The sequence below is a fragment of the Takifugu flavidus genome, chromosome 6, assembly GCF_003711565.1.
Source record: "Takifugu flavidus isolate HTHZ2018 chromosome 6, ASM371156v2, whole genome shotgun sequence".
NCBI classification, from domain to species: domain Eukaryota; kingdom Metazoa; phylum Chordata; class Actinopteri; order Tetraodontiformes; family Tetraodontidae; genus Takifugu; species Takifugu flavidus.
The window spans coordinates 11526635-11553990 of NC_079525.1; the positions used below are offsets into that span (position 1 = coordinate 11526635).

The window sequence follows — 27356 nt, forward strand, 5'->3', positions numbered from 1 at the left end:
ACCATTCAGTGGGAATATTCCAGCAAACCTTTATTATTGCCTACAGCACATTGGTCACATGTCTCGCCACGGTCTTCCAGGCTGAAACTAAGCTGAAATCAAACAATGACAAATTGTGATTTGTTTTTTGCCCTTCATCTGAATGTTTGCCTAGTAACTGATGACTGTGGATATCATAGCAGGACAAACAGCATTCAAAAACCTGAGCAAGTTGATTCATGGGTTCGGCTCTGCTTGTACAGGCTTGACTCCACTGGACACTAAACTACAGGAGTACATTCTCCTATTCCCTGCGGAAGTACAAGCGTAGCCGTTATGCATGTCCTCTCCCTTTCACATTCTGCAGATCGACTGTTCCTACTGGCCAAACAGACAATCTGCCACTGCCAGATCAAACAAACTGAGCATCGAGTTTCTTTGTATCCGTGTTTCTCTGGAAAGCGTAAGCTCTCAAAAGCTTCTGCCTTGATTCAACGCAGCGAGGGGGCAGAGACACAGATAGAGGGGCCTGACCTCCACTCAGACAAACAAAGGCTGAATATTACATCTCTCACAACTACGTACTGTGGAAAATGGGAACTTCCCACAGCGGTGTGTAAATGAAAAAAACTCTGCAGCCTAAGTCGATTTGTCATGTCGGCATGAACGTCTCTTCCCCTGCCTTTGGGCTGAGGGTGCTGCATCACCCCCTGTTGACAGGATATGGCGCTCTTTCTTACACTGTCTGTACCAGACGTTACACGATGCAATAGCGTTTCAACTCCTTTCCAGTGACATGTACGCTGCACCAGCACAATATCACAGTATGTTCTCACACTACAATCAGTCTTTATGTATCAGTGTGCAAATTAGGAAATAATAACCCAGCAGCGGTTCAGTTTGGCATCATTGGCTCTGAAGTTTCACCTTGTACGCGCTGTCAGAGGGAGGAATTACCAGAATCAAAAAGCCAGAATCCATTTCTAACCTTAGGCTAGTAACTAATCTGATTTAAGCAAAAGGAGTTGCCATTTGATAATGATATCAAAAGAGAATTGCTGGTGAGGGTCGTGTACAGGAGCCGTCTCTATGGTCGCCACGACTGCACAGTGCCAGGAGGTTCTTGCACGTCTGTTTTAATACATAAAATTAAAGATGAGGGCCTAATTGGCTGTGACAACTCGTGATACCCGGCATCAGTGTGGCTCCGTTGCAGTTTAATCTCGTTTTCAATTCCCCAGAACCTCTGTAATGACAGTGTATGTCCCTGGTCTCATCACCACGGCACCTATTTTCCCCAGAGCTGCTGGAGTCTGCCAAAACCGGCTCCTCTTGTGAATTTGCCCTTTTAAATATTAGGTCATTCCTGCCAATGGCTTCAATCAACAATGATACTCTAATCATCCATCCAGCAGAGGCAAGGCTGCGTTACATAAAGGCCACTTAAAAGGAATTAGAGTCTTTTCTGGGTCTTCTTTTAGCTCTGCAAACCTGTCATGTCACCCTCCAGTCAGATGTGCCTGTTCTCAAGTACAGAAAGGGCAGTGTTGCAGTTTAACTCTGTTAGCCTGTCATGGGTATCGGTGTGTGTGAGAGTGTGTGCGAGGGTGAAATCAGTGCTGAGGTCATGTGGGCTGCACTGGTTAAATGGACATCAATGATGCAGCAGCCACACACACACTCGAACAAATGGAGCATTTAAACTCCTCTGTTTCATCTGCTGGGTCCCTGTAGTGAACTGGGAGGCTCATGCATAATGCACACTCTTGTCGAGCACTACACTTTGGATCCTACTGGTAATATTACATTCAAGTTCATCTGTTACAGCAAGTGTGAGCACTGTTCTCAGCTGACCAGCCACAGACAGCAACTCAGTGTTGCGCTGACTCCAAAGTGGGACCTTTGACTCAAAAACCAGTCAAGTGTGACTGAACACTTGCCTCGTTTCAGCGGTGAGGCTGACATTCAGCGGGCCTGACCCTGTTTCTTTATGTAATGTTAAAAAGGGAGATTTTTCCCCAAACGTGAGAATTTATTAGCACTGTATTTTATATATATTTATATATATTATTTAGGAGTTTGTAGACTTCAGAAGGTTCTTGCATGTGTCCAGAGTTGGGGGAGTACTGTGTCCAAAAGCTAGAGAATTCCAAATCTATCTATGGTCATTCTGAGATGACTGCGGGGGTGTGAGCAGGCCAGCGTCAGAGGACTCCAGGATGAGGGGACTAGCTTTCAAGACATGATGAGGAAGAAGAGCATGAACCGGTGAATGAGGGTTTGGGTGATGCGCTGCCAGAGTTTAGTACAGGTGAGAGCTGGAGCTGCGGACTTTTGGACACATCAGGGCCCATCTAGGGCTGGATCCTGTTGGTGTAATCCAGAGTAAAGGTTACGGAGGGCAGGGTGAAGGTTTCAGTTATATGATCTGAAATAAATCATCAGAGTCTGGAGGTGTTCTTGAGGTTAAATAAAGACATCTTGAGGTAGTTGAGGGTGCAGTGCAGATGTCTAGCACTTAACGATACATCTCCAAACCCCTGAATCAGGGCTTTAGTTGTGACAAACGTGAGCGTAGTTTAATTACTGCCGAGTACATGGGCTGTTGATCCAGCCTTTGACCAGGGCGTTGGGGGGAAGTTGAGAGGATCACTTCATGCTGATGTAAAGGAGTGGAAGTTATTAGGCTTTGTGCATTTATATTAATTACTGTTTGTAAATTATTTCTCCTTTTTGATTTCATTTTCTTGTCCTTCCAGCCTCTTCTTTATTACAGGTACCTTATTTTTATTTACTATTTTCATAATTAACGGCAATAATGCGTGGAAGAAATGTGTTACAAATATTTTTTGCTGCAAACACCTAAAAGAAAATAGAAATGTGGCGCATCTACGCAACCGGTGTAAAAATGTCTTGTCTGCATATTTGCAGCCTTCAAACACCCCGAGGTGGTTGTAAAAGGAAAACGCTGATTGGGATTGTGTCCCATTACAGCAAGTGTGGTCACACGTGACAAGTTTGCTACTAAAACAGCCGTGCATCTCTGGAAATATGAAACATGTGTCGTAAAGGTAGCTTCGATACTGCAGATCTTCAGGATATTTGCTGGCCATGGGAGTTATTGCTTTCCTAGATTGCACGCCTGGGAGGCAGCAAGACATCCAATATGTGTGGTTGCTCATGGCAACAACAGTCATGCGTATTAAAAAAAGCATAACAAAAGGGTAAATAAAAAATTCATATTCTTTCGAGTGGCAAAATAAATCATGGCTACATAAAGGTATGACGCCACGAAGGCAAGATTTAAAACAGGAATCAAAATAAACTAAAAAGGTAAAAACAGCCCTTTTATTTTCTAATAATAAAATTGCTCAAGCGAACATGAGTATTTTATTTTTGTGAATGGTGGTTGAGACTGTAGCTGCAAAAGCTTCCATGTTGTCCACAGCATGCTCTATTTAAAGAGGCTGGTTTTATGGTCTTGAATGGCACACTGACATATCTCCAGTTACAGCAACCAGTACTGCAGGCTACACACGAAGAGAAGCTAAGGAGAAGCCACGTTACAGCGTGAAAGACCAGAGAACACAAGAGAGAGCGTTTATTGGAGTGTTATTGTTTGTTCGGCTGTCGGTTTCATGACATCTGTGCAACCAGATGTAGGTGCAATAGCTTTGGCCTCTGTTCTTTCCCATCTGTCTTACAGAACGGGCCAGTAATCAACCAAGAAATACTTTTAATCTTAATCCAGCCCAGCGGGTCAAGATTTTAAAATTCTTCAGACGCCGAAATGTGTGCCTGAGTTTGAGGATAGAGTCACTCGGGCACCAGCTGCTGCGGTGATTTCATCACAAGGGGACAGATAATAACGTCTGAATGTAGTCTGAGTAGGCGAGCAACTCCAGGCTAGGTGCATGCAAAGTGCTCCTGAGCTCACAAGACAGGAATATATGCAGATCTATCTCAATACAAGAGACATCCAGTTTAGAAAAAAAGGGCTGGTCAGGCTGATGTGTTGGTGGGACTGTGCATTCTTCCAGAACAATCAAAGGCATCTCCTCCTCAACCATCACGTGAGAGGCAACAGCTGAGCTCAGTTTACTTACGTCTGTGTCGGGCCCCTTATCAGCTCCCGGGCAGGAGAACGTGACAAGTTCATGGCACCTCTTGTGGACCACAAAACAGCAAACTGCAGAGGGAAGAAAGACACAAAAAGGCAGCGTTTAGACAGGGGAGACGAAGAGAGATAAGGGCAGGAATATCAAGACGGGAGGACAAAGAAAAGGGAGATGGAGCGATATGGACAAAATTCAACGTCATTGTTGGGACAGGCTGATGTTGGATACACGCAGCTGATAAACGTGTCCAGACTGGGCTCTTCTTCGTGTGCCCAGATGGCCTCCGGGTACAGTGTCACATTATCATGTTCTGAGATCCAGAACCGAGTGCGACACCTCCTGTAGCCGACCCGACCTCAAAGACGTGTGTCTCAAACTGTACTGTGTCTCAAAGGCAGCCTCAGACAGGGTGTAAAAGCTGGTTGATTGGGATAACCCCATCTATCTGTTTAAACAGATGAATAGATCCCTAGATAGACTGATAAATATGTATAGATAGATAGGAAAAAGGTCCAAATGACACTTCCGCATCACTGCCTTCCCTTCTGAGATAAGATCACTCGTCCCTCACTGGTCTCAGCGCTTACACTCAAGACTCAAGCTGAGAGCATCTGGTGGTTTTTGGTAGTATTCACTTAGCACTGAGTAGTCGCCATTAGCGGGTCATGTTTCATCGGTGATGCAGTGCAGTCATAGATGATTTTGCAGGATTTTACACTAATGTTCTGACGAAGCTATTGTGTTTTTACAGCTTAAACTAGATTGTTTTCTTCCTAAAATTGGCTCCTATAGAGCACATTGAGTGCTTGAGCTGCAGATAAAGTCAGCAGCTGAAGCATTCTCACAATAAACTCTACTGTCATACGTGCGTATAAATTAACTCCTATACAACTTTTATGTTTCCGTTTAGTATAAAATAAGCAACATTACCATTACCAGGCTCAAAGTACTCCGCAGGCATCATTCTTCACACCAGTCGTTCAGAGGATGTGTTTGCATTGCCACTTAGAGAGAAATTTACTGCTAGCAGGGTGCACCCTGAATCAGTCTGATTGGCTTTTAATTAAGCTGGAAGCAAAGTGATCAATACTTCCTGACAATGGCTGTGAGAAGCACCATATGAAAATATATGTCAACACGAGAGATTATAGCGTCAGGTGGTGTGTTCAGTGGGTGTTAATGATGTAAAAATGTCGAAGTGCAAAAAGTTTAAGCATCTACATGGTTTGTATTGAGCGTGTGTGTGTGTGTGTGTGTGTGTGTGCTAGCGTAAACAATGTCACAAACAGTGCCCTGTTGGGTCAATGCCAGCAGGATCGTTTAGACAGCTGTCCCAGATACCAGCTTCATCTGAAAGGCATCCCAAATACAGTTCACCCTTAAACAGAAACTTTTATTTCATAAAAGAGCCAACGAAGCGATTGTTCATGACCCCAGGTCACCCTGTTTTCCCCGTGGAACATCTCTTTTTTTAGCTGTTTGGGCATTTTGAGGAGCACCCAATAACACTGAGCAGAAATGAAACCTAACAACAGGTTGGCAGATCAATACACACCCCACAGAGACCCATCACAACACCACAAGTCAAACCTCAACTTTCCTCATATGCCCCCTATAGGACCTATCATTCAGAGTGGTCGATACACAGCCGGAAGCATAAATGCCAATAGCCCAACACCAAAATGCAAACCAGGCAGGCCATAAATCTCAATGGCACATTCCTTCCTGATTGATACTGGAGATAATGGATGACTATATGCAATCGTGCACGGGAGGAGCCGTGCACATTCTTCCAGTGAATGTTCCTGCACCAAACCTTTGGCCTTGTTTCTGTTATAAATAAGCAGATAATTATCTTTTTTGCAAAACCACCCATGAAACACGTGTATTAGCAGTTAAAGGAGCAGCAGCTGCACAACTGTCAGGGATATTTAAACAGTCTCAATGATCCATTAATTATTCCAGCCCATTTGTCTTAATCTCAGGTATAAAGCTTCTAGAGCAGGACAGTCAGGCATCAGGGTTCAACTGGTCAGTTATTAATAAAAGCTGCTGCTACTAAGAGCAGCTGAATTAACCCCACTCAGGGACTAATGATTGACAGTTCAGGTCGATGTCCATGTCCCAACCTAGGCCGTGGAAGGAACCCGAACAGTTGCTGCTCTAACGGAAGTGTCGCAGTCCTGTCTGTTGTTTCCAACAGGTTTATTCGTGTCATTGTCAGCCTCTGACCTAAATGGCTTCTTACTGCACAGGCAATGTTATAAATTCTCACCAGGGCTTTTAAATACACCCTTGCTGCCTTGTGATGACTCATTACACAGCCAGACCTCGAGAGAGAAGCATCTTTTTAAAGGTTGGCAGTCGACCAGGGCAATTATTTTATGCAGCTTTTTTTTTTTTTTTTTTTAACAAAAAAGGACAAAAATGTGAACGTTTAGTTGAATCGAAGGGAAAAAGAAGGGAAAAAAGCAGAGTAATTTTAGTGGAGGAAGATTTTCCATGAGAATAAAAAAAAAGTACAGCTCATTTCTGCCTTTGGCCAAAACCTCTGGTGTGCGGGGAAGCCTTCATTATTCCCCCTGTGGCTCTTCACCACTCAAAGGACCTCGTTAAACTGCTTTTCACCAACGTAAGAAAGACATGACATTTCAGGAATGAAGCCCTGAAAGGAAATGGTTCCATGTTGATTGGCGACGCCACTGTCCCGTCCAATGCTTGCTGATTACCGTCATTGATTACCATCGTTATCGTCTTATTCACAAATCATGACTAAATCTGCAATCAACCCTCACTGAAATATGTCTGCAGGACTCTGATGGGACAAAACAGGACGGTTTTTCATCACAGGCATCAACACCTTCTGAGAAGAACAGCTGCACCAATGGTAACCTGGAGCCAAATGTTAGCGCAAACAGGCTCTAAATAATTAAACAGTGATTAAGCTAGCAGGGAGCATCTGCTGTATGCAACCACGGTGCTCTCAGAGTGAATCTGCAAACCAAAATACTAAAGGATACGTGCTTCAGGTTTTGAGGTATGCTGACTGTCAACATGGTTTTTCATGCATAACCTGCATACCTGACTAGCTCGCTGCACAACCGGTTCTTCCCCTCTGCCTTGTGTACAGTTCCATAGCATTGTAACACTGGCCCGCCCAGGGCTGAACAACGTTATTAAGGTTAATGATGTCAACAATCACAGACAAAACCAAACTATGGCTCAGTCACAACTTGGAAAATTCCACTGGCCTGAGCAGCAATGGAAACCAGAACTGCTCATTTTTGATTTAAAAAAGCCTCATCTCTCTGCCTACAAACACACTTTCCTCTCGTCCTTCTTTGGGACACAGTAGCAAAGTTTCCACGGCCCCCTGGAGTGGTGGTTGTTCTTGACCCGGCCCTCGATCAAAGAACGGAATTCCTATTATTGACAGGCGTCTTTACTTTGGCACAGTTTTACACCAGACAGCCTTCCTGGTCCAACCATCTGCATTAACTAGGCTTGTCCCACCTTTAGGGACAAATTTGACAATGTTTAATCAACTTCTCCCTCATACAGAAGATAGCATCTGTTCCTGCCATTACAGGTGTTTTTTGCTTCATATTTAATATATTATTAATCAGCCAAAACAAACAGCATCACAGGGATCCAGCAGAACACTGAGAACCCTCTTCGCTCCTCAGTCTGGGATGCACAACACAATCTGTGTTAAGAGAATTTATTAGCTGATGTCATAACCTCTCATGTCCCCCATTGCATGAACAGCAAAACAAAACAGGACTCATTCCCTCCATGACAGGATGACTTCATCTCGATCCAGAACCCTGCTGAACTACAAGATCGATGACAATGTGGCCTCCTTGGCTATGAACTCACTCTCTGACAGACACACAAACACACACTATTGCATCACTGCCGTTGCCGTTATGATTGGTACTGAAGACACCCGCCAGGTTTACTGGAGATATAACAGGGACGTCACATTAGGCGGGTCCACAGACATGCCAATGTAGGATTATAGTTAGTCTCAGAGGATCATAGTAGGGTAGCGTGCAACTACTCGAATAACCAAAGAGCTAAAGAAAGTGTTTCTCCAGTTCAGAAACATGAGAACAGATACAGCCAGCTCACATTTGGTCGGCCTTTTCAATTCAATCCTAATCAATTTCAGCTCCAACTGTATTTATAAAGTGTCCGTTTCAATCGCAAGTGTCTCGAGAGAAACCCAGAGGACTCGTGCGGCGAGGCCATTTCCAGCAGACGCATGAAAGCACGGCGCGGACAGGGAGCCTCCTGCCATCGGTTTATAATCAGCAAAGGGGTTAGCTGGCTTATCCCGGATGAGATTTGTAACTGAGAGTGGAGCCTTAATGGTATTTTCTAAAGGAGAGCCAGTTAACGCTGCAGGGTGAAGAAAACAAACTCCAGGGAAGGAGAACATAGATGTTGCTCTTAGACAAAGCGTCGACTGACCCAAGGCCATTTGTACTCTAATTTCTATTACGCGAAATAACAAATAACACACAGTGTAGTCTGACTGGGAATGATCGTTCTTTTTGTTCCGTTAGCCAGGCAAATAATTGGTTTGTCAAGCTTTTAAAGACATAATCTTTGCTTCCAACAGAGTTTTAAAGAAATAGAAATCCAGTTCCTGAAAGTTTTTGGTCTTTAAAGAAATAAAAACATCAGACCTGACTGGAAAAAAATTCCACCAATCCTACAGACGGAGAGAAAACGTCTCTGCGGTGTTTTAAGGCATCCATGGGCGACACTTTTAATATAATGACCACAAGAGGATCAAGTTGTGTCATCTTCCACGAAAACTAACTGCTGAGCTGCCATATTCCAGCCCTCACATAGTGGCTGATATCTCAGCAACACCGGGGACACCAGAAACAGCCATGAAGACTTTCAGGATTATTAGTGTAATGACAGTATATAAGATTAAGGCACTATTTCACAGTGGAAAAGAGTGTGTTTTAATAAAACTGTCACGGCTAAGGAATGGCTTTAATGAGCAGAATGACCAAACCTCGGAGTCGCCTACTACACTTGTCAATTTAAGTGCGTGTGAATGCCGACAGCTTCAATAAATATGCATTGACCACCTATTCTCAATGAATGCACTGTAATGGAAAGAAAGGAACTAATTAATCTAAAAGCCTTAACTTTGAGCATCATTTTTCAGGGACCACACGAGCCTTACACAGCTCCAGTCGCCCTGCCCAACCCTCCTTCATGCTTCCTCTCCATACTCACAGGCAGCTGTTCCTCTGCAGCTGAGTTATAGCTCCAGATGGAGCCATACACATATAAATCTCTGACAATGACCCACCAGCTCCTGGAATTGCTCTGGGATATGAATTGTACACAAAAGCAGAGCTGATTAATAGTACCGTGGTGCCAGTTCAGAGGAAAAATCTTCTCTTCTGGCTGCAATTTGGGATTTTGCAATGCCCGGTGCCTCCAGAGAGCCAGCAAACACTTCCGTTCCGTCATCTGAGGCCAAGACAGTGAATAATTCAAAGGTGTGAAAATACAGTCAACTCATTTTGGACCAAATCATTTGAAGCAGCATCCTGGATTGAACCAGGAAAGTGAATATGAGGCTGCATGAAACCCCCACCGGGTAAATCCGTATCTTAAATGCAAGTGTTTGTTTTTGCCTGTTTGCACAGGCAGTCATTCCTCAGCAAGTAGCCTTCCCTCTGGGGTGCTCGGCTTTCATGCTAATATCCCAGACTGCACACGTGAAGTCCACAGCTGTGTTGTGATCACAAGACAACGCATCATTACGGAACCATTCGAATATCCCCATCCTCCCAGACTATAACTAAGGATGGGAGTTTACTGGGTGTGGTAGCAGACAGTCTGAGTCATGTCACGTCCTTTATGGACCAGCCATAAACATGAAGCAGAAACTGCAGCGCTGTGCTAAGTAGAGGTCTGCGTCCCTCTGTGCGAGAAATGAGCTCTCACAAAACGAGGAACACTTATTAAAAATTTATCACGACTGTATTATCGGAGGTGGAGATGGCGGAATAATGGCTCATCTAATGCTGGGCTCCATTCTCCATTCTCTCTCCAGCAATAGCGCCACTTGATAGTTTAACCCCAAAATGAAAACAAAGCTGCGGATACTTATAGGCTAAATGCCCGTCGAAAAACTCTGGAGTTTTTGAAGCTCTCCACACATTCATTTCTTTCTGTACAAGAGCAAAATTGTGAAATGTAAGTGTGATGAGCAATAGGAAATAACCTTGAGACTTCATACAGAACAGCAAAACACATTTATTAAGTAATTAGCAATGTAATAATTCCTCTCGAACGATCATGAAATAAATCTTCTTGCCTCAGAAGCATTAACAGGTGGTGACACCAGAAGAGCGTTGCGGGTCGGAGCGTTAAGCAGGTTATTTGTGCTTCAATGAGGAGACAAAAAGGAGTCAGGTTGTGTTTGCATCCTGTCAGACTGACACAACGTCATACAGGAACCTTCCTCCACTCCTGTGCTGGCCAATGCTCAGAGTCAGGAGGGGGTAAGAAAAGAGTGGAAAGATGAAAAGAAGGCTGACCTGGAACACGCAAAGTTCAACCGGTAATGAGTGCAAGCTAAAGTAAGACTAGCAGAAGCGATGGGAAGGCCCTCAGATTCTAAGGAAATGGTTGAAAGGAGAGAACAGACCATCTCCTGCAGAGGAAAAACAGGAAGTCTAAAGGCAGCTCCAAGAAGGATTACAATCAAAATCAGGCAATCTAATTTCTCTGGACAGAATCATCAGATTTGACGAATGAAAAAACATTAAATTTTAATCTCCCCTATGGATAAATTGGGAAATGAACCACAAGAGAGCAGAAAAGGGGGACGTGACAGGATTGTTAAAAGGATTTTGACACATCAGCTTAATTATAGACCTCTCTCGTAGCTCCTTTACACAGTATTTGCTGTTCGGTCCCTCCAGCTGTGGTCATCTGGCAGGAGAGGCTGCTTATTTGTGGTTCTTAAAGCCTGCAGTCAGACAGGACATTACGCTCCACAGTCGTCCACTGTGTGGGTCCGTGTGGGCGAGTGTGTGTGTGAACGTATTGGGAGGTGTTCACCACCACGCTGGAAATGCCCCAAGATATCACAACAGCAAATCTGCCACTTACATAACTGCTCCTTCCTCTTCTTCCACACATTTGAATTCTTCTTCACCTTCTTCTACATAGAGAGGGTTTGCTTTAGACCTACTTGCTGCAAACGCTGACAGCAGCCAGGGCAGCAGAACGCGTCGAAAACAATTACTCTGTGGTTTGGAGACATCGCATTAGCACGCAGAGGCACGGGGAGCACAACCGTGCCCGTGTCACTGCATGCCGCCGAACACCGTCGACCACATCCTCTGTCAACACTGCAAACAAAGGTGGAATACAGAGCGCAGGTCTGGCAGGGTTCACAACAATCACCTGACTGGCGTGTCCTGAACGCAAATACGTTTGTGACAACATTTAGCGTCAGTTACGAATGTAACCGCTGTATTTAATCAGGCCACCAACTGCTCAGAAAGTCATTGACTAACCCAGACACTGGCTTTGTAAGAGTTCAGTTACATTAGCAAGCTGCAGCTATCGATTATCTCTTATAATGGATCAATGCAGTAAAAGTCGGTTGTAATGTAATTCTTATTAAAAACATAAAGGGAATAGAGAGTTTACTTACAGCATTTATCGGAATGCTAATACGCATTTAATAGCATCATAACACTTAACTCCAACTGTTCCCTTACATTGTGTCTCGTATTCGGCAGAACTCCAACCTATTATTTTCAGCAGCGTAAAGATGCACGATGGATTTAGTAGCTTTAACACTCCCACAATTCCCTTATATTTCAGGCGTGTGCTCTGTATATGACTCTACAAATATGAATGGAGATAAAGGTTTTCAGGAAGTTTGTTTTGACAGTTTGAAGGTTAAAATGATCAGAAGTAATCGGGTGTTTCCTGTCAGAACACTGAAGTGGAACCTAAAAATGCTTCAAGGGTCAAAGGGCACAAGAAGTGGGGTGCTGAGGCTGCTGCAGCACCCCCTGTTGGCAGTGATGGTATCATTTCTTACACTTGTATCTCCACAATGGCTTTTCTCCTCCTTTACATTCACCAATACTCTGCACCAGCAAAATGTGAAGCACATTAAACTTCTAAATATATTAATGAAATTAAATGTGTAGCCCGTTCGAGGGAAAAATGTTGCTCTTAAATAGCAAACAGGAGTGGGAACACGAATCCGTCAAAACAGTATTATCAACCCCGTTGACCGACACACTCAAAGAAGCTGTTGAAAAAAACACACTTGTTGCCTCTTGAATGATTTCCTGTCACAGTGACAAAAACCAATAAGGAGCGAGCCAGTAGTGGAACGCTGGTGAGAAGGAAGTCGTGACTGTCAAGAAAAGGATGTCTCTAAATAATCCACACAACAGCCTTTTGCAGAGATCGCCACAAAAACGTAGCGCTGCGCTTCTAATCACCAAACTCGTGGCCACGTTTTGTCGTGGGTGAGGCGACGATGTCGTTACCAACCGACGTGTGGCTGATCTCAGCTGGTATACACACGCCGTTAAGTTACATTAGCGCATCTTGTCCTGTATATTGTAGCATCTTATGCTGTGCTAATGCTAAACATTTCACCTATCATAAAGAAGGAGACTTCTGTTGGATTCTCACAGCTCTGTTCACCTTCCCAACACAGATATGGCACAAAAATCTAAGGTATGATCCCAAATTTGAATGACTTTGTTGAATAATTGCCTAAAAATAATATTCCTGCCTCCTCTTAACAGCTAATTGCACGAATGGGAGGATAGAAAATTCCAGGAACCCCTTCTGCCAGCCTTGTCACTTTGAGCACTTTTTAAATAGCCTGAAAATCACCTCACTTAACCAAATTGTTTTTTTGTTCCGCTTATTACCGGAGCCTTTCCATGAGGTCCAGCCTCAGCATACTAATTTTTAACAACCTGAGTGGGGATGTGATTACATTGACTTTCTGTGTGTTTAAAGTACCCACATCATACAGACAACCCACGTTCTGTTCGCGCAGACCGAATGTGGTTATTATCTAAGGAAGCAGTCATTTGCTGTCAGCCCAACACCCTCGTTCATTGTTTCACAGGACGCAGTTGCACATGCAGGTGACAGGTGAAGCTGGATCATGCTAAATCATGTGTGCAGCAGTAGGAACCCAGTTACGAGTTCATACTCGGCTCACAACACACACACACACGCATCTGTCTTGCACACAAACCCAAACACACATGTCGAATACAAGAAGGGAAGGCGGTTGGTGTTATGTGACTTGCATGGGGCTGAAATTAGTCATGTGGTTCTTTGGGAGAAAGTGACAGTTGACCTCATGCCACTTGTCAACAAATCAGGTCATCTGGAAGCCTGTGTGCGCTCTTTCACCTCTTCTTCTATGTTTTTCTCTTTTTAGCGCATGTATTAAAATGGTCCCTTTTCCTCTGTTGGGGCGTTCGAAGGGTGTTTTGTTGACGTAGCAATGACCAAAATGGTAAACCACTGATTATAGCCAGCCGTCGTCACCGGTCGGTGAGAATGGTGACATCACGTGGCCCTTTTTGAACACACAGCCACTTTTATTGTAATTGTTGTAACCTCTGCGAGTCTTCTTTCTTTATCTCTGTTGTCACCCGTTTGGCATCCGGTGTGTCTTGTGTTTCTTCCTCCTTTGTTTTGTTTATTGGTGGCTGGCTGCACTTTTGGTTGCGGAGGTAAACAAAGTGATATCGCCAACTACTGGCCTGGCATGCATACTACAGCATTTTCAGTCCTTCCAGAATTCCCATGTAAAAACAGATATCTTGTTTTAACGTCTTTGTTGTGCAAATCCAATAAGGCAAAGGAAATACTCTGTGTTTTTGGGTTAAATGAAATGGGTGAATCAGCTCCGGAGCTGTTTTGTTTTTTGTACAGCCCTTCAACACACTCAGGCAGCCTGCAATGTCGTCATCTCATGAGCAAAGTTCAATTCTAAAGGGGTGAGGCGCCATAAAAAAAAGCTGTGGGCAGGTTTTTAGGGCTCTGATGCCTGAGAAAAGGTCTCGGCTCCAACAAATGGCCTCATTCTGCTGCCATTTCACTGCAGCATCCAGCAATATTTCCGAGGCAGAAAAGAGTTCAACCTCAGTGTTAAGGCGGCGAAGCGGCAGGATGGAGTGCAACGCCTGAGAGTGAGAAAGGGATGCGAGGTTTGCTGTAGGTTTCTGACTGAGATGTCAGGACTAATTAGCTGTGTGGTTTGTGTTTACAAAGAGCAATCGCTGACGGCTAAGTGAGGCTGATGGAAGACGAGAGGAGGAGGAGGAGGACGAGGAGAACATTAAAAGCCTGAGCATGCAGACTGGGAGTGCTGCCCCATCCAGGAAGTAGACTTTTTGAGCCCTGATCTCCTGTCCTCAGATTTAATTTCCCTTTCACATGCCCAATCTTCCATTCAGGGTTTTAAATCCATCTCTGAACCCAAGTGCCATTTCCCCAAGAACGCCTGAGCTTTAGACAAATTAGCCGGTAAAGTGGTCGCTGGACAGCAGAGACAGGTTTGACGAACAGTGTGAATCATTTCTGCCTTTACTCCAAACAAACAGATATTTTACACCCTCAGTGCTGTCAAAGCTAACGTAGGACAGCAAAACTTCACATCATGGGTGGTTTGGTTGTACCATGGATACAGATGCAGCCCATCTTGGCCTGTTTTCTTTCATCATATTTAATTACAAGCTAACCACTGTCATGCTGCTATGACGTCGCGCTCCTTCTGCTGCTGACAGGACAACACACCCCATCACGTAGGGTCAAGCCAGACCAACAACACTCATTTTCAAATGGACTTCCTGTCCAGACTGTCACTCTAAGAGTTTATCGAGTTGAAACGTATCAAATTGGTGTTGATAACAGTGTGTATTGTGTAGATATCTGGCATTAAAGACTTCTGTGGGACTGTTACATCATTAATACCGGGGGGAACATGCAATATATGTTTGCCGGTGATTTCTGCCCAGCAACAACCAATGTAGTGACTGTTTTAACTGACTGATCTATCACAGGTGGTTATGTTTGTGACTTCTTAAATAAAACCTGTGTTTTACGTAAGGAGACGCATCAAATGAGTAATAAGATAGCAAAACAGGACGAAGTGCTTTGCCACAAAACCCTGAGCAGGACTGAGTGGAAGTGAACATGTTGTTTGTCTCTTGTGAATTGAATTTGTTTCACTTTAAATGTGTTCTCTCTCTCTCCTTATTGCAGCAGTCACCACCGAGAGCTGAGGGAGGAAAAGGCGAGTGTGTTTAGCTTCCATGGAGGGTAAAATCGGATGTCGTCCCCTTGTATATTTACAGAGACATTCCTTCTTTCCCACAGAGATTTAAAGATAAAGGCTAACACAAGAACACCATCTCTGTATATAAGCAAGTTTCAAATGGAGCTTCAGTGCTGCACAGCCACAGTCCCCAACAACCAGCTGCAAACACATGTTTTCAATGGGAACCATTCAGCACCGTGTTCTCAAAAGATCTCAAAATGCCAGAGTTCAAGGCAGAATTACAAAGGTTTTCCTCTTAACACTTCTCTGCCTCTCAGTGAGGATTTCCTGCCAAACCCTCAGAACCTGAACACTTTGTTCTCAACCTCATCGAGGAGGTGATCGCGCGTGCAATGCTCCGTTTCAGAAAATCCCTTATTGCACCTACAGATCAAGTAAGAAACAGCAAGACCACGGCAGCACGCGTGTGCGTGCCACTTTACAAATGTTTTGAAGTAAGAATTGCAATTGAAAATGAAATCTAGGCTGAGATAATAATGAAAGAAAGGGGGAATGTTTCAATATTAACATCAAATGTGTCCACCAATGATTTTAATCCTCAACAGTTGGGATTACACAGGGATTAGACAATCCTGCAGACATGAAACAAAAGGGGCTAAATAAAAAGGTCATTTTGACTACTGCAGACTACTGGGTGGGATTTTTCTAGACAGAAGCAAAGTACTGACCAAACAATCTCCACAATATTCATGAGTCATTCCCGCTGCTCCCAGCGTCAGCGTGTGGACAAGAGCGCTTATTTTATGACAGGAATCTCCTTCAGCGAGCCAATAAACAGGTTCACCACACACACACACACACAGACACACATACACGGGTCTTGTCCCAGAAGTTGAAGCTAAAAATTAAACCGCTCTTTGAGCAAAGTCAATACGAGTTTATTATGTTTACTCTGATCAAATATTGTTCTAAGCTTTCTTATAAACCCCTGAAGATCTGATGTCGTGTGGAAACAGTACATTTATTGTTCTGCACTTCATTAGCCCTTCCTATGTGCCAGCCTGGTTGGTGTCCATGTGTACACACCAAAAGTTGCCCGTTGCCATGCACGTATTGGCAAACTGTGCTCAACATTGCACTCTAGGTTGTGCAATCGCTCTGGAACTTCAAAGGTGAGCAGCCTAAGAGGAAAGAACAGCTGTGCTGGAGCCGATGTTGACAGGGCAACTTAGTGGTGACTGAACTGCCAGTGCAACCGGTAGTGAAGGAAACACTCCCAGACCGCAGGAAAAACCTCTCTTAACCAGATAATTCTGGGTGAACAGTTCCATATGCTGGTGGTTCCAGAGAGAGCTGCGGGTGGGGGTTGATATGTATTGTAAAGATCAGCAGCTAATGCCTTTTCATCAGCTATTTTTACACTCTCCGCCTCTGAAGACAACAGCGGCTCCAGCGCTTGTCGCTCATCAGTCAAGTTCATATATTATAGTCATGCTTTTATACAGCTGCACTTAAAACTGGGGGTTAAGGGTTAGCTGCTTAGATTAATTTAATGGATTAGTTTAAAAAGTCGTTTTGAAAACCCCTCAAACCTTTTTACTTACCGTTAAAGCTGCTGCGCTAACAGTCGCGGGTCACTTTTTCACCTAAACACAGCTCAGGATTCAGCGGGGTCAGAAACATTGTGTGTTTTTAAGTCTTTCCATCATTGTGCAAATGGAAACTAAACTGGTGTGCAGCCTGTGGCAGGATTAAGATTATCTGTTTTGAGAACAATTCCATGTGGCACTAAAAACTAAATTTATGAATATTTTTCTGTTCACGGTCTTCTGAATAAGTCTCACAGGAAATTATTTCACCTCTGATATTCCTGGAATGACATTCCACAATGTTTCAGATGTAACCACTTTATCATTTTATGTAAGCAGCTTCCTCCTCCATATCAACCCCATACAGATGTGTCACAATCCAGGTCACACAGACGCCACTTCGTTATCTAATCTAAACGTACAGATCATTGACTCATGTGTCAATCTTTCACCATATTAGTGCGCATATTTCTAAAGTGGTGCTCTGTCAAAAAGCCATTAGAATTGTTGGAACTTCCTTTTTTTGGCTGTAAATAATCAACCAGAGCGAGCATGGACACTAGGTGTAGTCTAATCCCGAGGAGGGAGCGAATTGGAGCACCCAGAGGAAGCCCAGGCAGACACCGAAAGAGAGAATACCAAGTCAAAATTGAACCCACAACCTTCTTGCTGAGAGAGAATAGTGTTAACCATCACCAAAGAGTAGCATGTGCGTAACAGCGGCGAAGGTGTGAGTTTGAAATTACATCCAAATTTCACACAGGAAGATTATCATTAACGACTCCTCAAGATAACAACCACATGTTCCACACGGGTAAAGAACTGTCGACCTGTCAATATTTACACTGATCTATCAATGTAAAGGTGGAAAAATGTGTCAATCTCTCTGCCTCAGGGTGCGACGCTGAACTTGGTATTTTTCCCCTGCTCGCTGGAATAACAGCCCTCATTTCACTGGCCAAATGTCATTTCCACACAATCTAACTGAGGTTGTACCGTCATCACACATCACACACTGGCGTTCAGCACCGTGACAGCCCACTCTATGGCCGAGCCTCCTGCTTCGATAAAAGGCTCAAATAACTATTCGGATAAATGAACAAGGGGTGCAAAATGGTCCTTGTCTGCATGTCCGTGACACTGAAAATGGTCATGAGGTGTATCCATTCACAGCTGCAACCAAATGGAGAAAAGGGAGCTTTAAGGTTTTACTCAAGGCAACAGCCCTTTCCTGAAGGCATCATTTGCACACATATATGAGTGCATTCGCCGCTCGAACCCCTTTTTATAGCATACAAAACCTGTCGTGACCAGTTATCTGATAGACAATTACAGTCGAATGCCATACGTCTTAGTTTGGCCCTTGTCCAAAGTCATTTCCTGTCACTTCTCCGTGCGTTTGTGTGGAATTGTGTCACCTTTGAGACACAGTTGAGGGTGGGAACCATAATCACTTATCTATGTACAAAGGCACACATCGGAAGAGTAGAAAAGGAGGATTATGAGCGTTTTAGTAGCACTAAGAAACAAGAATCTCAGCTGAAAACCTTAGCAGAGACAACAAGAGTTTGGGGAGTTAGCATATGAACATAGGGCCCTCCACCACATAAGAGATATCCAAGTCGCTCATATTGTTTATTCCGTTGGGATCGTTTAAAATGCTGCTAGTGGTCCATAGATAGCACAACACAGCTGCACTATTATGGGTTACTGATATCCACAAGATAAGGGATTTGATCCCGATTAGGTGCTTCCTGTCACTGTTATTAACTCATTAACATAAAAGTCTCAGTTTTGAATGTAGAAAGTGACCTGTGAGGATGCTACAAATCCTCCTCCAACACATGTATTTAAATTCTCATTTATGTAACTGTGTGAAAAGTTCCACGGCCTGCGTCACGATCCAAAAGTGAGCGTCCCATGTAACCGTCACTCGCCGGGAGATTTTTGTTCTTTGTACAAACCCTTCCACCGCTCTTCCATTAGATAATTCCATTATCAAAACAAAACTCGGGGCAATTAAATGCAGATTACAGTGTAATTCAGAGTCTGGTGCATTAGTCAAGCTCCATCACGGAGCTATCTAATACACCTCTAATGCATTCAGACTGTAATATCTCTCTCTAATCCCTGGTAATGTTCAGCACTGCACCTCCCTGTGGATTAACCAAACCCTCTCAGTTTTAAAAGCATTCTGATCCGTGGTGCACCTCTGGATGGTACACCTTTTATAAAGTTAAATCTAAGTCCTCGAGACCAGCTGGAGTTTTATCCATGCCCATTATTGTCTCGGTATTAATCTGACAGAGGGTGGGTCAGCTGGGTCAACCAGTGGTAGATGGGTGCATTTGTGCTCCCAGGATGCTACTCAGCTTTGTTGCTGCTGCTCAGCCCAATGACGCAAATAAAAAAGGGGAAGGTCCACTGTGTGGTTTTACTGTATTCGTGATATTTATCACTCGAGTTTTTATTACCCCGCTGCAATCGTAGTGCGATAATTGTATCGGTTCCCCAAAAAATGGCTTTCAGATCCAGTTTTGTGTGATTCTGCACAACAGAACCCTGTGCATTGTATTAAAGTTGGCATTCTGAGCTTCAGCAATGAAAGTCTGCGATGACACATCAAAAGCATCACAACGAAGGTTCTGGAGCTGGACAAATGCAATTGTTGAATCACTCAGTGCCATTAGGTGAAGCCATGTTGTGCTTTCCATGTTGATGTTATCATCATACTATCAGAAAAAGCTGCAATATTCACAATCCTGACAGATTTGTTCATGTAGGACGACCAGGGAGAGATCTCTGAAGCTTAACATGGCCCTTCTTGTTAAGCAGAGTCATAAAACTGCTGGGTTTAGTTGGTTGCAGGGCTCGCTACATGAAGTCGGTGTTAAATGACAAGACGGTCCAGCCAAAGGACACCACGTCCTCCCCTGAGTCCTGATTTGCATAGACAGAGAGAACGGATTTGCTAATGTAGCAGCATTGATTCGTACAGGAAGGAAGGAGGATTGTTCCCTGTTGCTTGCAATCATCTCAAATGTTAATCCCACTAAGTATGAGCAAACTGGAGGGGCCATTCATAAAAAAAGGGCGGAGAGGATGAGTGTTTTATTCAATTAAAAGCTCCCATTAAGCACCTATGCCATTTCTGCCCTACAAAACATTATCCTCAATCAAAGTGGATTTAACTAATAACACGTGTGCCTTTATCTAAACACATTTTCCAAAAATGGCTTCTGCGGACTAAATTAAATGCCCCCAAAAAGCCCCAGTACATTCAGAAAGCATGTTCCGCCACATGTTCCATTAAATCCTCATACCATTCTTGTCATTTGTCTCCATTTGGCCCTCAGCGAGGCTACAAATTTGGTTATTTCGCTACAAGTACGTCGCCGCAAAACAAGAAGATTGCATCCATACGTGAACCTACAGGAAGGAACCTGCTGATGCAACGCGGCATAACGCATTTAAGTGGGGACTGAATAAACTGTGTGGTAAAGTGCGGCTAATGTTGCTGCACAAATGCAACCCCAGAAGTTTCAGTGCGACGTCTCTGACATTTGATTGCCAGACTGTTGGAAAAAGAGAGTCAGAACGTGAGTCGTCCCTCTCTCGCTACAGGAAGTTGAGGTGGCGTGATAACACTAAACAATAGAACAGGTTTATGATTCCCTATTATTGGACTCTGTAAAATGCGTGTCATCAATTTGGTGAAAGTAGTGGAAGAATAAATATCAGACAGAACGACTCTGGACAAGGCGAGGCCTCGATGATGGCGCTGCGTGTGCACGTTTGGATGCAGCGGAAGTGGCAGCTGGATGATCTATGAGCCTCCAGACAGGAGGGGAAACACCAGCCGGCACTGATTCACAACGCCCAGCTCATGATTCTGGACGCACACAGCAGAACTCCTGGATACGCGGACTTTTGCTACGCGTCCATATCTGGCCGGCAGAGCACACTAATTAAATCAAAAGTAATAAAGGGAATTCTCATTCAGTCTCTTCCAAACTGCTGTCACTTTCTGGCGGCAGCTTGTGGTCAAACCGCTCACATCCTGCGTGACATCGTCAGAATGGAACTTGGGGGAAAAGAACATGGGGCTGCTCTGCCTCCTGCCCGCTGACCCCCCCGATCAACAGAGATGGTCCACGCCATGACGACATGCAACCAGAACCACACAGCAGCAGGCTGATAACCAGGCGTTTAGTCTAATATCCTCCACCAGACAGTGCAAAGGTGTATTAAAATGATTTGTTGATCTGTTTCATGGCCAAACTGGACCCTCGTGTATGTATATCTATGGGTCCCTCCAGGCGGACACCTGACGGAGCGTTTTCCATCCAAAAACCATCTGATATCACTGGAAATGTGAGGTTCATTTTAAACGTGTCGATAACAATAACCTAGATTGTCTAATTTTTGGACAGCTGGTCCGAGCGGCCCTCCGTCCAGACTGATCAGATTCGCATCAAAACATCCTCGCTAATCTACCGCGACAGCAACGCCGACACAGCTGAGCTCGCGGCTTTTGTTACGGAAACGACGAATGGGAATATCTCGCGAAGTGACAATTGCGTGGTCGCCCGGAAAGAACGGGGCAGATGGACGGCAGAGGTAATGTCTCCGGCTGTGGCACAACACAAAACGAGCCGTCATGTAGGGACTCAAGAGGTATTGATTTTAGATTTTTCCCAGAACAACACAAAAGCATCAGATGTCCTGTTGAAGTCTTTCAAACGGTTACATCATCAGTGTCGCTGTGGCAATACTGATGTGGCAGATTTCACTTCTCACCTTCTTCACATCGACGTGTGGGAAGCTCAGCCTGGAAAGACGTGGTGTGCTTAACTACTAACTCCTAAATAACTAATGGTTATCCCAAGGATGAATATGGTTCGTAGATGCCTGTTTATTGGCAAATAAAAGCGCTGGATATTTCATGTGTATGAATGAAAACCAGTCCACGTCCCGTCAATGATCACATTTATGGACAGACAACAGCCGTGACAACCTGATATGCCTCGGTGAGAACAGCTGAGACGATTAACAAGAAGCACAGCGGAGTACGACGGACACGGTGGGTTTTTAACTGCTCCCAAACCATTTTTGAAAAAGGGGGAAGGGGCAAACAGAGGCTACGGCTCCATTTCTTTGATGTTTTGATTCTGTCGGTTATTATATAGCAAAGCAGCGACAGAACGGGCGCCTTTTCATGTGACTAACATAATCCAGAAGAGGTCTGAAAGGTAGAAGTAGAGCAGTTAGAGCCGGTCAGAAGTGAAAAGTAAGGAGCGTCACACAGATCAAAGAGAAGAAAGAGTAAAAGATCCTTTATTCTCCATCTGCAGACTAAGGCCATGGTTTAACCACATGTTGGCCATCTGTAAAGTAGGACTGAGGGATGGCACGTTTGAGATGGCAACGGTCCAGAAGCAACTTCAGATGGAAACCTGCTCATGTTCTCGCTCAGAGAACACAGAAACCCTCATCACACAGGCAAGGAGAGGTTTGGGCAAAAGAAGAGAAGCTTCATTCAGCAGCACTAAACTAGCTGACAGACCACCAGGTTGGTCAACTGTGAGGTAGAGAACAGGCCGACAATTTTTAAAAAATGGTGCACTTTGTAACCCAAAGGGTGGCCGGACTGATGCGGATTCAGAAAATGACCAGCAGCCACAGCCATTGATGGCAGTCGCATTCAAACGCTGGATGTCCACGTTAGGTCAACAAAGCGGTTGGATAAGGACGACTCGGAAAATCGAAAACATGCTAGCAATTGCTATCTGTTTGTTCTAACACATCAAACAAAAGACCAAAGCCGCACCGACCAGGTTCAAATATTCCGGTTCAAATATTTAGTTTTTTCAATTTCTGCAAATTCTGGAACCTCAATACACAAGCCCTATGAAACGGCGACGTTGTCGCTGTGCACAACCTGTCTGGGAAGACCGAGGGAAGGCGAAATGGATGAGATTCAGCCAGAAACCGGCGACTATTCACAACCTATCGACAGCATCCCCGCCCTAGAAACGGCCCCGGGCGCCGTGCCGTGGCAGAAATAGATCCCAGTACCCAACACTGGAGCAACCGTCTACATCTTATCGGGCGGCCTGGGTTTGATTTCCATCTAACCTTTTATCTATCATTCCTTTCATCTCCCAACCCCCCTCCCCCCCCTCCCATTCCTACCAGTAACGTCGATGGAGTCAAAGCAAACCTCATTCGTTTCTGTGGAGAGAGGAGCGAGTGGGCACCAGTCCATATTGGGAGCAGGGAAGCATTATCGCACCGAATCTCCTCCGGCTGGGCGAAGGCCCAGTTAAAGCAGCGGTAAATTATAGGCGGAAAAAACTGCAACGAATGAGAAAAACCTGAACGTCTGGGCTGCACATTAATGCACAACGGCAGCGGGCCAGAGCGCCGTAATCAGACTCCCGAGGAAGAGCAGCCAGGCGGCAGCACGCAGACACTGATAGCATCTAGAGAAGTGGTTACACATGTTTGTATCCACAATATTAGCTCTGCTCAACATTAGCCTTGTTCTAGCATTTCGCCCTAAGAGCTACGTGCTGGAGAACCACAGAACGCAGCTCCGTCAGGCGAGTCCTCCAGTAAGACCCTCCGCAGCGTCACGTATCGATCCATCTGGGTAGGTAATCAATAAGTCATCGGGCAAGATAATGGAGCAACAACTTGTCTGTGCATTTAAGCACTTCCAGGATTTGATCCTAAGAGTCCTTTGATCCTTTTCATTCTCAAGGCAGCGGCCGATCATCAGGAGAGATCCTTGGTCTCAGACGATCATCATCGGAATCACGCCTGATTAAGCACTTCCTTTCAAACACCCATATTTTACCTTTTTTTTAACCTCAAATGCCGGCTACAGAAGTGATGATACAAGGAAAAAAATGACCATATTCTTCCGAACGGAGTCCCGGTTAGGTGCTCGCACATGCCCCCCTCGCAAACCGCACACGGGGTGCAACGCCGCGTGCGGTCCGGCCTATTCTTAGCAAAGGGGCATTTGCAAGGTTGAAAATTAAATGTCACTCTTGTTAAAGAAATGTCGCTCTCCGCGCCATCGTCCTGCTGTCATCTTTGAGGGTCACCATCTGAGCCCCAGCACCCGACCCTGAATTCACAGACGCTTAATAATTCACCAGATAATAAGAAGTGGTGACCTTTCTGTCACTTCATAGCTTCAGTAAAACCATATAAACTGCGCCCTGGCCCCGCGTTTACGCTCCATTTATCAACACTGGAGGCTGGGGCTTGTTTTCTGATGTTCGCTTTCGCATCATACGTGATTTAGAATTACCGGTTTCTTCACCTTCTGTGATCGATTAAAGAAAGACACTTCAGCGGGACGGCCGCTACGTCTGTTTCGCCTCATCCGTCCCGCTACCTGGCTGCTCACCTTCTGACTCATAACTCTGGCAAGAGCGAATGTTTCCACATTAGATGAGGAATTCCTCCGGGTGGACGCATGCTGAAGCTCAAAGTGGCAGCCTGACTGGAAATCCTGGGATTGACGTCGGACAACCGGACCACGTCGCCTGAGCCTGACTCTTCCCGTTCGTGTGCACTCATCCCGGTTTGACCCGGAGGTGGTCGGCCTTTCGTCTGTAATTACCGCGGCGATAATAATCCTAAGTGTCATTTAACAGCATTACAACGAACCGGCTGGAGTGTTCAGACTGTCGTGAAAATACTGATTCAAACGGCTGTGAGAATCCCAGAATAACAGCGTCAAAAGCAAGTGTGGTATGTGTCCGAGCGGAGGGGATGTAGGTGTTTTCTGCAGACCAGGAAGCTCGGCCCTGTTTACAGTTCTGCTGCACGGGCCCTGATATTTATTCAGGCTTCCACTCGCATACAAACAGTCATTCACGCTGGTCCACGTCAGCGTGACGCGACCGAAAAAAAACCAAACATCACACTTACAAGCTTCCTTCACACGCAGACACACACGTGAATGAGTCACTTGTTCGTGTGTTTCTTACCTTGGCACTGGAACCCTTGTTTCCCAAAGCCCCTGCGAAAACAAAGACGGCGTCATTTAATACTGCTGCGGGGGAAAACGCATTAATTCAGGCCTACATTAACAGCGTTTACAAGGACTCCAACATACTGGCTAGGAGGCCTATCCTAGGTTTGATCATCCATCAATCTTCTCCCACTTTTCCCTCTGACAGGTCACTAAGAGGAGGGTGCCTCCTGGACATGGTACTTTATATGCAGTTAAATAGGTCTGGGATAAACACTGGAAATGACACCAAATAAACGGCCAGGGACAATTCTTAGCGTTTGCTTTCCTGAGGACGAACCGTCATGCTGCGCTTCCCTGAAGATCAGAGGTCACGCCGTTAAACTGTCACATTTATAGGCCATATAATTAAAACCGTGCCTGCAACAGGGGTGCAGCCCCCACATAGCTGTGAGTTGGGGGGGGGGGGGAAGTTTGGCTTTTGGTGGTTTAATGCATTTTGGTATGAGATGCAGCACTAGAAACCCCTCCTCACACCAGGGTGCTGCAATCATGAAGGCCTGTTGCACAGACGCCGCCAAAACTGAGGCTTTACTAGTGCAAAGGAAAAGGAAGGATATTAGTCATCCAAACCCGGTCCTGTATCATGTGGAACCCGGAAAGAAAACTAGAACAGATGTCGGTGCCAGCTCTGATACAGTGTTCGCGTAATGTGTCGATTTAGTTCTGCAACGTCGGGTTTGCAGAAATAATCGATTTCCTGTAGTCCTGGGGATTAGAGTGCAGAAAGGGAAGGTTAAAAGTCCTTGTTTTTCTTGCGCTTCACTAATAAGAACAGCAATAACTCCTCCCATGTTGCTGGTGGGGATAGAGGCTGAACAAACTGGGGTCTCTGTAACATCCCGAAACACTGAGATGACGGCGTCTGTGGTCTAACAAGACTTGTCTCTGCGGATCTTGCAGAATCCAACAGCTGTAACGGATCGATGCGGGCCGGACGAGCGAAAGTTCGCCTGGAGTTGCGTTATTTCCCCCAGCGAAGTGTTGCGGGACCGAAGTTATCCAACATGCAACAGGCAGCAGTCGAGGGTGGAGGTGGGAGAGACTTACCAGATGAAGTCGGTGCAGTGGCTGCAGAAAGTCGGCTGCTTGAAGAAGCGGGCTGTGAATTTGTGGTTCTTCACTTCGTGGACGTTTTTTTGCCTCAGCGCACCTTTACGAGCGAACCTGTTGGCGACGTCCTCGTTGGACGACTCGTTTAAACTCACATCAGCCATGTCCCCCGGTAGATAAACCAGTCCCGATGCTCACTCTTCTATTGCTTTTCTTTGTTTTTTTGATTTTTAGGATTTATTTCTCGCGGTCCGTCGCGGCGGAGACCCTCCTGCTGAGAGGCGGCGGTGCACACCCGACACACTGAGCTTCCCGACTGAGGGCTGTCCCTGCCTGTTGACGCCGCTGGCTGGGCTGCTCCACTGACAGCTCTGGGCAAACAGCAAGCCAGCGGTAGTGACGCGAGTACTGCATCCTGTAAGACCTTCACAATAAGAGTCCCGACCGGACTCGAGCGCCGTAACATCCTGATTACGCGTGTCTGAGTCGATTACCTGAGCCGACCGTACAGACTTTATTGTCACAAATAAATTGTGACCTTAAACACATAGCAAATAATAAAATTGCTAATGCATTTGCTAATTGTTATTACTTTCATTGTCAGTAATAGCAGTAGTTCGTTAGTGTAATTACTGTAATTCTGTAGTATTTTAGCAACATTAAAAACAGGTACTTGGAGGGTTTTAAAAACCTACTATGTCCATACAGTGTTGATTTATTTTCCAAACCCTATGCTTTTTCTTTGTAGATCTTTGGAGCTCAGGTATGTCAAATTTTATCTTATCTAAGCTCTGATTCATACCAGCCAAGGTACCATAAATTTTTTTTAAAAGTTAATAAGTTAATACTGAAACATCACTAGCTCATTTCATGCAACACAAACATGATAGTCTCTACTAGTCTAATTTCAAGACTCCTTGACTGATTGAATAATTAAAGATGCTTTACTTTCAGTGCTGCACAGCATAAAACTAAGTACATGGAATGACAAAGTAGCTGATATATGTAGCATTGAACATGTCTAAGTTATCATAAGTTGAGAGTATTCATTTTTAAAATCAGATGGATGGTCCATTGTTCAAACCTTTAAAGTAGAAAGACCAACTGTTTTTATCATTGATTTTCCAAATCCCTTTTAGACTAACTGAAACGTAAACTAATGTTGAGGAGGGGAAAAAATTGCCATTAAAGACAGCTTGTGGCATTATCAGCATATCTCTATCTGTGCAGCCTTTAAT

The 27356-nt window shown here is 44.8% G+C and overlaps 1 protein-coding gene and 1 long non-coding RNA gene across 3 annotated transcripts in view; one reads left to right on the forward strand and one right to left on the reverse strand.

The window, feature by feature from the left end:
- Positions 1 to 26506, reverse strand: part of LOC130527887 (protein kinase C alpha type) — a 63681-nt gene extending 37175 nt beyond the window's left edge. Inside the window, exons 1-3 of one of the 2 annotated variants that reach the window (XM_057036723.1) lie at positions 26116 to 26506; positions 25022 to 25053; positions 4086 to 4168 (exon numbers count right to left, since the gene is read on the reverse strand). In XM_057036723.1, the coding sequence (XP_056892703.1) occupies positions 4086 to 4168; positions 25022 to 25053; positions 26116 to 26282 (282 nt within the window). In that variant the 5' untranslated portion in view covers positions 26283 to 26506. The remainder of the gene's footprint in view (positions 1 to 4085; positions 4169 to 25021; positions 25054 to 26115) is intronic. The other variant, XM_057036725.1, reaches the window with a different exon arrangement.
- On the forward strand, positions 12545 to 16108 carry LOC130527934 (uncharacterized). The gene is made up of 3 exons (XR_008951155.1): positions 12545 to 12685; positions 12782 to 12851; positions 15408 to 16108. It is a non-coding gene; the product is annotated as an uncharacterized LOC130527934 (long non-coding RNA).
- Positions 26507 to 27356: the final 850 nt, after the last annotated feature.